Here is an 11,656-nt window from a genome sequence, read left to right as displayed (position 1 = left end):
TCACCTTCATTCTGAATGGTAGCGAGTTCAGCTCTTTTAACCAGCTGTGATGAAAGCGTTCAGCTTAGCGGTCTCTGTGCTAAAAGCACAAATAAAAGTAGATTTTTAGAAGCGTTTCTTCTCATCAAGTTCTGTTTGTTGTGTTAGAGGTTCCATATAATCACTGGATGATTGTACAATAAAGTCGATGACACCTGAGATCTGACTCCTGCTGTCATTTGATGGATGATGGGAAATTAAGTCAGACCTACCCCATACCAACTCTGAGGCAAATTCCTAATGAACTCCTGCTGCTCTGCAGAAACTGCCCTAGAAAACCACACCAATTTTTTCTACTTTTGGCTGAAAACAACATAATTAAAAGACGTGTTTGAAATAAATAAGCTTCAGTCCTGAAATAAAAGCTAAAAACATTTATTAAAAAAAAAATAAAGCACACACAAAAACCACATAGAAGAAAACAGAAGTGTATTCCAAATCCTTAACTGTCCAAATCGGCTCTTTGTCTCTTTTGGTCAAATCTTCAGAAATCCTTCAGCTTTAAATTTCTACGTCGCTCTCTTTGTCGTTGTCATGGTCGCCGTCGTAGAATTCGTTGGCTGCCTCTTGTCTGAAAGCACATCCATCAACGTTCATGATTGAGTCCTGCAGGTGAAACGGGAACGAGAGGCTTTTTGTTTTGAACTGACCGGGTGTAGTTCTCCTCAGCTCCCCTCTCGTCCGGGTCGGGGTCGTCTGTGCGCTCGTAGTTCAGCATGTCTGACGGGACGTCGTGGATCTGGACGCTGGGCGCGTGGTTCAGCATCTTCAGGTTCTCAAACACGGTCTGACGGATCTGTTCCAGGTACTGCACCAACGACCATGAGTTAGTTTAACAGATCCACAAGTAATAAAGGAAAACTTGGATTTAGCAACTAAAGCGGGTTTAAAATTATTTAGAGAAACTTCATTTTTAGAAAAATGTAGGATTTTTTTATTTATTCACAAAACCTTACAGGTTCACCTGATTCAGCAGAATCACACTGATCTGAATCAGAGTTGAGAAATTATTTAAAGCAGCAAAGTTCATAAAATAACACCTGAGGAAGGGGCGGAGTTACCTGTCTGGAGTTCTGGTTCTCGATCCTGGTGCTGACATCAGGATGCAGAGTGAAGTCTGGAGCAAAGTACTCGAAATATTCTGCAGACATCAGGAGAAAAGAGTTCTCTGGTTACTGAAGATGCTGCTTTTACATGTTTTAACAAAACATTGTAATATTTAATAAATTATTGATCTGTCTTTATGTTTAGTTTAAAATAAAATGTTCTGCAATGTTATTAATAAGTTAAAGTAATGGCTTTTTGAGTAACAAAGGCGTCCATCTTTACTGACTCTATAAAAGGGCCGTGAGCCAAATGACCTTTGACCACAAACTTGACATAAATAGTGAAGTGTTTCCCAACATCTTAAACTATGGTCACACTGCTCTTGGTAATGTGAACTCAAGCGATCACTTCCTGTTTAAACACATTAACTTCATGCGTCGCTACACAAGCTTTAAGTCCATTTTCGTGTTCAATGTACGAAACAACCCGCCATTGAAAATGAAACCAACTTAATTTGACTTATATTTGGTACTAATATAAAACAAAACTTGATGTAATTGCCAATGATTAGTATTATCAATTATTAGTTTCTTCTTTGTGATCAATTTTCAAACTGTTGGCACTTTCTGGGACACTGTTCGTGTATCGGAATAGAGCTATGAAAGGAAAAGCCGGGATCAAAACTGACGAAATTTTGACATTTCACACGATGTCTCTTCAAGCTGTGAGTACATAAGTTAGTATTAGGAAGCAATACTCCAGTGTGAACACCACATCTGTTCAAAAACCCTCATTCTTGATACATACTGGTGTATTTTTTTATCCCAGTGGATATTTCTGCCATAGAAAAATGATTTTTTCTTTTAAAATCCCCTTAATTTTATTCATAGACCTCACCACCAGCACCTGTAACTAACCTGACCTTCCAGCAGATGGCGCCAGAACTACATATTTCTTTAAGTGTATACAGTAAGTAAAGTTTCTCACCGCTGTACGGCAGTTCGTCACTGATGGACTCCTCCAGCAACAGAGACGTCTCGTAGGTCCTACATCCACAAAGCAGAAGTTACACAAACCTTTAATATTCATCACAGGTTGCTATGGTAACAGACCGTTTGGTTGAAGTGACACTAACCAGCAGCGAGCCACGTTCCTCACAGTGTACCCTCCTCCTCCGAGCACCAACAGAGGAATCTTAAAACTCTTCACGAACTCCACGCACTCCCTGAAACAGGAAGCGGCGTCATCATGCTGACCGTGCAGAAACGCTGCCCGCACGTGAGGGGGGGGTAAAACAGTCTCACCCGTGTCCCCGTATGCTGAGGTTGAAGCAGCCCAGTCTGTCACAGCCCAGAGAATCGGCTCCACACTGCAAACAAACAGCAATGCTCTCACAATGACCCACAGAACCAGACAAACGGCGGCGGCGGCGGCGGCTGACCTGCAGGACGATGCAGGTGGGCTGGTAGAAATCCACCACCTGCTTGATGACCGGCTGGAACAGCTGCCTGTAACCTGCAACACACACAGCTGTGACTGCACGCTCGCAGCAGACGCTTCGTCTGTCTGCGCAGACCTCGCCACTCACTCTGGTCATCGATGCCGTCTCGCAGCGGGACGTTCAGGCAGTAGTAGCGGCCGCTCTCGGCCCCCACCTCGTACATGTCACCTGCAGGAAAGCAGCCGGGAGTCCTCATAAATCCAAGACGGAGCCAACACGAGCTGGGAGCAGCTCTCACCTGTTCCCGGGAAGAAGTAGTTCCCGTACTTGTGGAAGGACACGGTCATGACTCTGTCCGTCAGGTAGAAGGCCTCCTGGACCCCGTCGCCATGGTGAATGTCGATGTTGATGTACAGAACGCGGGGGTGGTACCTGCAACACGCATGATTAGAAAAGGCGGGAACAGTCAGGAGGTGCAGAGGAGCACCGCCTCACTTGAGAAGCTCCAGGATGCTGATGACGATGTCATTCACGTAGCAAAACCCCGACGCCTGCAAACGAAAAACATTTTAATCAGAAAATGAACAAACGTGAAGATCAGGAGTTTGTTTTCTGACCCCAAATTTTTTGGCGTGATGTAAACCTCCAGCCCAGTTGATGGCGATGTCACAGATCTGCAGGAGTAAATATTTACACTCAGTAAACCTGACAAGAGCAAAAACCTCAAAGAATAAACCTTTCATTCACTGACAGTATAGGTTCCAATGTGGTGTTTTAGGGCATACAGTGACATCTAGTGGTGATCTAAGGTCATAACAATAAATCAGTCCAGGAAAAATCATTTAAAAATGATGCAGTTAAGTCCAAAACAACACTTTGGTCTTTCCTTTTTTATTTGTTGTTTCAATGATTTCAACAAATGTTTAAATAAAAGAAAAGTTTCCATGTTTTTTTAATAAACTACTTAGTGTTTTGTCTTGTTGCTCTCTAGGATGAACAAATGCAGTAAAAAGGAAATTATGGAATCTGCAGCTTTTTGTAATTATTGAAATCCAATTTAAAGAAGATTTTTGTAAAGATTTAATCTGTAAAATATTCCTTAAATGGAGCTGCTGGGAGCATTAAGTTCAATCGTGTGCTTTAACAGAGAAGTCCATGAAGAACTTTTTATGACTGACAGAACAAAACTGACTGGTTACCTTGTGGTTGAGCTGCGTGGCGCCCTGCAGAGACGCTCCGGTGTATCTGGAACAGAACTCAAACAGACCTGGAAACACAGGACTAGAACCCACGGTTCGGTTAGCGGTCACGTCTGCATGAAGCAGAAGAAGAAAACGGAGGAGCAGCGCTCACCAGTCATCTCCTACGTTGAAGGTGTTCAGGCTCTTGGTGAAGCCCTGCATGTTGTTGGGGCTGACCTTCTGCAGGAAGTCTATGTAATCTTCAGAGTGGAACCGACACATGTCGTGCTGAGAGGCTTTGTACGGCATGAAAACCTGACGGTAACAGAATTCAGAGTTAAGTCTTTGTTTGGAAGCAGCAGAGAAAGCAGCTTCTGGAGCTTCAGGAGCGTCTCACCATCATCTTCTTATAGAGGCCATAGTGCAACACCAGACTGTGGGTGAGGGACAAACGGTGAGGCCTCCACATAAATACCCTGTAGTTAGTCCACAGGAGTACATTAAGATTTAATAAAGTCTTTTACATCAGTCTTTTAACATAAAATACAATTTTAAAACCAGATTCTTAAAAACTGTTGTAACCAGAACTGTGATATAAGATCAGTTTTTGTGGACCAGTTTTTCTGTGAGCTCACACTCTAGATAAGTTCAAAACATTATTGATAAGAATCACAAGTTTACTCTAAACTGATAAACAGTTGATTTTGAAAAATAAAAATGTTCAATGAAAACAATAAATGCTTAAAAAGCAAATAAACCACATTAAAAACAGAACCTTTCCATGTCCTAGATTTGTTGAAGATAAAACAGCTTTAGCATGTTGCTAAAATATTAGCTAAACTGTAAAAAGCTTAAAAAACTCCAGTAGATAACAAGATAAACTCCGGTGAAGTTAGTTTTAGTTTGGATATTCGACAGTCATTCGCTCTGTTCATATTTAGGGACCGTCAACAAATGACAGAATGTTTCTTCAATAGCTCTTAAAGTATTGGACCAAATCAAACCAAAACCCTTTAAAATAATAAAACAGACTTAAGAACTATCTAGAACAGCAGTTTACATTAGCTTTTGATACTTTTTCTAATTTTAGTCCATTTTTTAGTGTAAATTTTCACATTTTTCTTTAATAGCTTTTAGATTTTTAAACCAAATTGACATTTTTGGAGCGATTTGGTCAAATAACCTAAAAGCTATCCGCCATCATTTATCATTTATTTAATAAACTTCTAAAAAATTCAAAAACTTCTGTGTTTGTTCTTTAGCCTTTTTTATAGATGAACAAGTTTCTCTCCAGTTAGTTTTACCTTTCACTAAAAGAAGTTTCTACTTAACCGACTCTTCAACTCCAGAGATACTGAAGCAACATCTGAAATGTTCTTTGTTGTACCGCAGGGATCTTAAACTAAAGTTTAATGAGGTCCAGTTAGAACTCATTACTTGAAGTTAAGGTCCAGAAAACAGATAATGCTGTTTATTTTTAAGTAGCTGAGTATTGGTGGAACATCTGCATGGAATTAATAACTTTATTTGCGACTTTTTAGATGTAGGAAATAAATAAAGCAAAAAACAAAATGACTAAATGTCAAAAACTGTATTTTCTAAGTATAATAATAAATATTATGGAAAACATTCAAGAATCTGTCGCTGCATATTCTGCAGAGCAGTTTGATACGTGGAAACGACTATCTCCATAAATCCATGTTTGGAGGAAGACTCCTGGTTTTGTCTGTAAACAGCAGCTTTATGTTTCTCTAAAATGGAAAGCTCTTCTTCAGATCATGGCTCTTTTCTCCCAAAAAAGAAAGTTTCTAAATATGTCTTTTTGTTTGCCTTTCATTAACTTTTAGCTTTCGCTCTGAACAAAATAAAACTTCCTTCAGAATCAGAAGATAAAAATGCAGAAATCTGCAGCCCGGTATCAAGCACCCCGTGTCGGGGACCCCCTGATTTAATGGGAACTGGTAGCATGTTGAAAAATCACGAGTTTGGGACCCTCAAAACATCAAGAAGTGACGCTGAGGGGGCCGGAACCATACGTCCATATGTGATGAGTTAGTAATGAGAATGTGTTGCAATGAAAACAAGATTTGCACAGTTTAAAATAGAGGCGCCGTATTAGTTTTCTGTCAAGGTCGGCCCAGATGCTGGGACGGCATGACCCAACATCTGGGCCCAGATCTGGACCACGGTCCGCTAGTGACCCCTGCCCTAAAGGATAAAGAAGTTTAAAAAAATAATACATGAGAAAGTATCTGCGGCTCACAAGAAACTTCTGAAGCTGAAAACGGCCTGACCTACCTTTCTTTTCTTTTATTTCTCCTCATAACGAGAAGACCCTGCTTTGAATCCCAGCTGGGATCTTTCTGGGTGGAGTTTGCATGTTGTCCTCGTGCACGTGTGGGTTTTCTCCAGCAACTCCTCCCACAGTCCAAAGACATGTTTCATAGATTAATTGGTTTCTCTAAAGAGTCTCGACTTGTGTCAGTAACTGCAGTTTTGCAGCTTTCTGCCTGACAGCCAAAGTGGAAGAATTGCTGACTTCTGGTGGCGGCACAGTGTATTACATTTAAGGAAGTAAAAACAAAGTAAAACAACAATTTCAGTTTTACAAAAATCAATTTTAATAAACTGAACTCCAATAATATTTCTGCACACATAAATACATGTTTTGGTATATCACACATTTTCCTGATGATTCTCTAAAACAACATTTAAGAGGATGATGATAATAAAGTCGAAGTCAAACTCTTCTTTACATCAGAAGAGCTTGAAACCAAACATGAAAATCTCTCTTAAATAACAAAATGTTATTCATGAAGATTCCTTTCAAACATTTGAAAGTCTGACAGAAAGTTGGAGGTAAATGTGTTCAGAAAGACGGTCCAGAGACAGAAGGAACTTTCTCTCCGTCTTCTGCTGATTTCAGGGATAAAAACCTCAAAACAGAAACTGTCTACAGTTGGAGGAAAATGCAGAACAGGAATCTGGGTTTGATGTTAACGAGATGAAGAAAATGTTTATGATTTGAGGAGAAGATTTGAAAACGCCTCCATCTGTAGACTTTTCTGGTTTGTCTGGTCTGTTAAGATTCAATTGAAGAATTATTTTCAGGAGTAGAAACACAGGTGAAGTTTTACCCACGAAGAGGATTTAACAGCTTAACAGTCACTTGAACTGAAACCAAAAACTTCAATACTTTGATAGAAATATTTATAGGTTCTGTGGTGAAATCTGTAATTGAAATTAGATGTAAAATAGTTTGAGACGCTAAATATCAAAGAAAACAGATTCAGTAACCCTTTAATGAAAATGTATTTACAGAACATCAGAGTCACATTTTCTGGATCACTGTGGATCATTTTTATACAGAAGACAAACAAAAATATTGAACTTTGTGTTTTTTTAGCTTTCTATAAATAAAGATTTAAAATGAAGAAATCTGTTTTAAAATCTCATTTTAGTGTTAATTGTTGCACAACAATGAAGAGAATTTTCTGCTGATTGTAGGAAGAAAATCTGATCATGTGGATTGATCAAAGAGTAATGATCATTGTGATGAAAGAAAAAGATCTGTTATTTTTTTATGACAAAAGAGTCAAATCATCTCAGTCAGTCGGACAGATTTGGAGTTTAGAAGTTTTTGCATCTCTAGAGTTACATACAGTAAAATATGGTAAAAGTTTCTCAGTGAAAGTGTCTTTGTGAGTGTAGATGTGAGTCATGTCTTCAGGGTTGTAGAAGGACACCTCCCCCCTGTCATAGTCCAGCTGGACTCTGATCTTCTGGAGACTCTTGGTCACAGTGACAGTCTGACCAACACAGTTTGTGTATTTTCCATGACGGTGTAATAAACACCAGATTCCAGATTTTGGTGAAGCAAACCTCTCTCCTTTCCTGTTAACAGACTCTTTAACCACACCAATGTTCCAGTGAGGATGATCTCCCACCTCCACCTCCCAGCTGTGTTTCCCTGATCTGAAGCCCTCAGAACCAAAAACATCAGCATATTTCACGTTTCTCTCTGGATTCTCAGGAAGCTGCTGAGAAGTTTCTCCATGTCTCACACTGGTCAGATCATCAGACAGATAAAGCCATCTGCTTGCAGTGTTTGGGTCCAGGAGGACGGGACTGAAGTGGACCTTCTCCTTCATCTTCTCCCAGACTCTGAAGGACAGGTTGCCCACATGTTTGGCCACATCTATCAGAGCTCCTGAGAGCAGCTGTGGGTCTGACAGCGAGCTCTGGGCTCTGGCTCTGCTCTGAGTGTCTTTAGAACTGCTGAGGAACGCCTCCTTGTCTTTCTGCAGCTCTGCTTCAACAGCACTGATACTTTCTGACAGAGAGGACATCTGCTCCTGGATCCTCTTCATCTCTCTGCTCACAGTCTTCCTCTTCTGCTCCTCTTCCTCCCTCAGAGCTGCCAGTCTGGACTCCTCTTCCTCCTTCAGGAACTGGTGGAGCTTGTTGAACTCTGCTCTGATCTGTGTCTCTGTGGACAGCAGCTGCTTCTTGGAGTGTTGAATCATCTGATTGTATGTTTCCTCCACTTTTTTGTATTTCATCTTCTTGTCCTGCAGAGACTTTAAGTCAGATTTCAGCTCCTCCTTCAGCTCTCTGACTGCTTCTTCTACAGGAACCACTTTGTGACTCTGGTGCTGAGAAAACTCACAGACAGGACAAAAAGCTCTCTGCTCGTCTTTACAGAAGAGTTTGGTTTCTCCTGAATGTTTCCTGCAGACCTCCATGATCTTCTGCTCTCCTGTTTTTGTTTCTGATGATTCAGATTTCTGTCTTCCAGCAAACGAGTCAGCAAGTTTCTTCAGGCTGAAGTTCACAAGTGGATATTCTTTAGATGATTTTCTTTTACAGATGGGACAGTTTTTGTTCTGAGTTTGTTCCCAGAACTTCTGCAGGCAGCTTGAACAGAAGTTGTGGTTGCAGCTCAGAGTTACAGGATCATTGAAAGTCTCTGAACAAATGTGACAGTTCAGGAATTCAAGAAGATCAGCTCTCTCAGCCATTTCTAACCAAAGTCTTTCAGTCTCAGGACTCACCAGCTTCTGTCTTGAACTAAAGGCTGAAAATATTCCAAAAATCGTTGTTTTTCCAGCAGAGATTTTCACGCCTTTAATGGCGTCTGAGTTCAGGTAACAAAGTCAGAATAGTTTCAGTTTGTTTAAGCTTCATTTCCTTGTTTGTGCAGTTTTCCTCCACTAGATGGCAATGTTTCTGTTTCTTTGGTAACCACAGGTGAGTTAAACCTTCTTGTTTGTTTTCAATGTAAATTTAATCTAATTATCTCTGCATGTTAAAACTACTTAACACTAAAATCATGAAGCATCCTGCAGATTACATCCTGTACATAAATGTCATAATTATAAAATAAAGTATTACAATACTACTGATTTTAAAAATGACTTAATTTATTTATCATAAATTGCTGTGATTCTGATAGTTTATAGATGAAGGGCTAAATCTTTTGTCAGTTGCAGTTCTACTTTTGACCATCAGATGACAGCAAATATCTTTCCCAATTTAGAACATGGATCTCCAACTAATTTGGAAAGAGGTCCAGTAACTCTGTCAGCTTGGTAGACCGGGTTCTGAACATACAAAAATAAATTTTTCAGTTTTTTTTTTATTTAATTCCAATGTGGAGAACTCCTTTTTTTAACTTACTGACTCAACAAGTATTTCTGTCATTCATTTTTGTACAAAAATACTTAAATATATATACCGTATTTTCCGGACTATAAGTCGCACCGGTGTATAAGTCGCAGGGGCCAAAAAATGCATAACAAAGAAGAAAAAACCATACATAAGTCGCACTGGAGTATAAGTCGCATTTTTTTCAAGTAATTTATTTTACAAACTGGTTGAAAAAACTACAATACATCATCCTGCAAGGTAAGTTATAACATTAATAAGAGAATAGAGAACAGGCTGCATATGTGTCAACACATATCACATATTAGCGTCATGAAAAAAACGAAAAATTGTAGCATTTATAAAATAACAGTAACAACAGTTTTAACAACAAAATAATAACAGTAACAATAACAGTAATAATAACAGTTTTATTTAACTATAGCCTAAAGAACTCATCAATTTTGCACGTAATCTCACTCCACATCGCTAAATCCGTTAAACTCTTCGTCCTCGGTGTCACTTCTGAATAACTCCGCCAGTGCCAGAGGAAGACGAAGCGGGGGTTCCACTTCTTCGCGGCTATCTTCTGTCTCGGAATCAGCTCCAGTTCCAATTATTCCAGCCTTTCTGAATCCAGACAGGATGGTCTCGGTTGTCACTGAAGCCCATGCTTGGCTGATCCATTCCATGACTTGCAGAAAAGTAGCTTGGCGCATCCTCCCGGTTGCCGTGAAGCTATGCTCGCCGTCCGTCATCCACTGCTCCCACAGGCGACGCAATGCTGCCTTAAAGCTCCGGTTTACCGAGATGTCGAGCGGCTGGAGTACTTTCGTTAAGCCTCCGGGGATGATTGCAGGTATGGAATTAAAAACTTTGAGTTTTGCTTTGAACTGTGGCGTGATGTGCGCTCGCATGCTGTCCATCACAAGCAGGGCTTTGCGTGTTCTGAAGAAGCCATCCGGGCGCTTCGTGTAGCATTTTGTAAGCCAAAAGTTCATCATTTCTTGATCCATCCACCCCTTTTCATTTACGGCCATGACAACATCAGAGGGAGGTTGGATCTTTGGCATGGTTTTTCGTTTAAAAACGATCAATGGTGGCAATTTTGTTCCATCTCCACAACATGCTAGCACCACCGTGAAGTGTGATTTTTTGTGGCCAGTTGTCACTATATTCACGCTCTTTTGCCCTTTCTCTTCGACACTTCGACCCATGGGGATGTCAAAAGTAAGGGGGACTTCGTCCATGTTGATGATGTGATCCGGTGTCACGTTGTGCTCAGTTACTTGCTTTTGAACAAACTCGCGGAAACTATCGATCTTGGCTTGGAAGTCTGCTGGCAGTGTTTGGGACACAGTTGTCCGTGCTCTGATTGAGAGCCGATTGCGTTGCATGAAGCGGAAACACCAGGAAGGTCCTCCCGCAAAGTCCTTAATATTCATCGCCTTGGCAACAACCTGGGCATGGAGACGCAACTGCACCGTTGACAAGCCTCTCCCCGCGGCACGTTGTTCAAGCACCAACTGATGAACTTCTTTCTGTAGCTGTGGCCATCTAGCTTTGTGACCGCGATTAGCTTTTTTTGTTTTCTTCATGGCTGTAAGAGTAGCCTCCGCTTTATGCCAGTCCCTAACAAGTTTTTCACTTCCTCCAAACTTTCTCTCTGCTGCTCGATTACCGTTTTCAGCTGCAAATTTCGCTACTAGCAGCTTGTAGTCTGCAGCATATGATTTTCTATTGGGGAGCATTTGTCTTTAGTCTTCCCTGTTTTCCTTGTAAGCTAACGTTTACTGTTTAACTAATTGTTAAGGGGTATCAGATATCGCAGTGTAAGCCTAGAGTGCCCTCTTGTGGCTGTCTGTGAAATTACCGGATATTTTTTCCCCCAAAAAATGTACAGTAATTGCATAGATCACCATAAGATGGCACTCTAGACTTATGGTCCATATCTCATCTCATTAAAAATGCACACATAAGTCGCACTGGACTATAAGTCGCAGGGACATTCAATCTATGAAAAAAAATGCGACTTGTAGTCCGGAAAATACGGTATTTAACGTTCGAACTTCGTGAAGAAACTTCTGGTGAGGAATCTGGATGACATGTTGGGATGGATTATGACTATCAGAGAATGGTACAAGCAGACGGGATATTGGGAAGATGGCAGGAGAAAGGGAGAAGACTATTTCCTGGAGGAGAGAGGTGGAAGACTATTTCCCGGTGGAGAAAGGGAGCAGACTATTTCCCGGTGGGGAAAGGGAGCAGACTATTTCCCGGTGGAGAAAGGGGGAAGACTATT

The 11,656-nt window shown here is 40.7% G+C and overlaps 2 protein-coding genes across 4 annotated transcripts in view; both read right to left on the bottom strand.

Moving 5' to 3' along the window:
- Positions 1 to 398: 398 nt before the first annotated feature.
- LOC112153367 (histone deacetylase 3-like) overlaps positions 399 to 11,656 on the bottom strand; it is a 13,468-nt gene continuing 2,210 nt past the window's right edge. The window contains exons 1-14 of one of the 3 annotated variants that reach the window (XM_024283543.2): positions 4,106 to 4,163; positions 3,881 to 4,023; positions 3,727 to 3,808; positions 3,145 to 3,201; positions 3,023 to 3,078; positions 2,826 to 2,959; positions 2,675 to 2,755; positions 2,528 to 2,601; positions 2,391 to 2,455; positions 2,222 to 2,311; positions 2,074 to 2,132; positions 1,101 to 1,180; positions 690 to 847; positions 399 to 610 (exon numbers count right to left, since the gene is read on the bottom strand). In XM_024283543.2, coding sequence (XP_024139311.2) covers positions 541 to 610; positions 690 to 847; positions 1,101 to 1,180; positions 2,074 to 2,132; positions 2,222 to 2,311; positions 2,391 to 2,455; positions 2,528 to 2,601; positions 2,675 to 2,755; positions 2,826 to 2,959; positions 3,023 to 3,078; positions 3,145 to 3,201; positions 3,727 to 3,808; positions 3,881 to 4,023; positions 4,106 to 4,111 — 1,155 coding nt within the window. In that variant the 5' untranslated portion in view covers positions 4,112 to 4,163 and the 3' untranslated portion in view covers positions 399 to 540. Of the gene's footprint in view, positions 611 to 689; positions 848 to 1,100; positions 1,181 to 2,073; positions 2,133 to 2,221; positions 2,312 to 2,390; positions 2,456 to 2,527; positions 2,602 to 2,674; positions 2,756 to 2,825; positions 2,960 to 3,022; positions 3,079 to 3,144; positions 3,202 to 3,726; positions 3,809 to 3,880; positions 4,024 to 4,105; positions 4,164 to 11,656 lie in introns of those variants that run through there. The other 2 variants (XM_024283544.2, XM_024283545.2) reach the window with 2 other exon arrangements.
- LOC112153363 (nuclear factor 7, ovary) lies at positions 6,353 to 9,027 on the bottom strand. Its single transcript, XM_024283539.2, has one exon. It carries the CDS (start codon positions 8,727 to 8,729, stop codon positions 7,314 to 7,316), a length of 1,416 nt encoding a protein of 471 aa, XP_024139307.1. The 5' UTR covers positions 8,730 to 9,027; the 3' UTR covers positions 6,353 to 7,313.

The sequence above is a fragment of the Oryzias melastigma genome, linkage group LG10 (assembly GCF_002922805.2).
Source record: "Oryzias melastigma strain HK-1 linkage group LG10, ASM292280v2, whole genome shotgun sequence".
Taxonomy (NCBI): domain Eukaryota; kingdom Metazoa; phylum Chordata; class Actinopteri; order Beloniformes; family Adrianichthyidae; genus Oryzias; species Oryzias melastigma.
The sequence above is the reverse complement of the archived record's forward strand: the minus strand, read 5'-3'. Positions and strand labels throughout refer to the sequence as shown.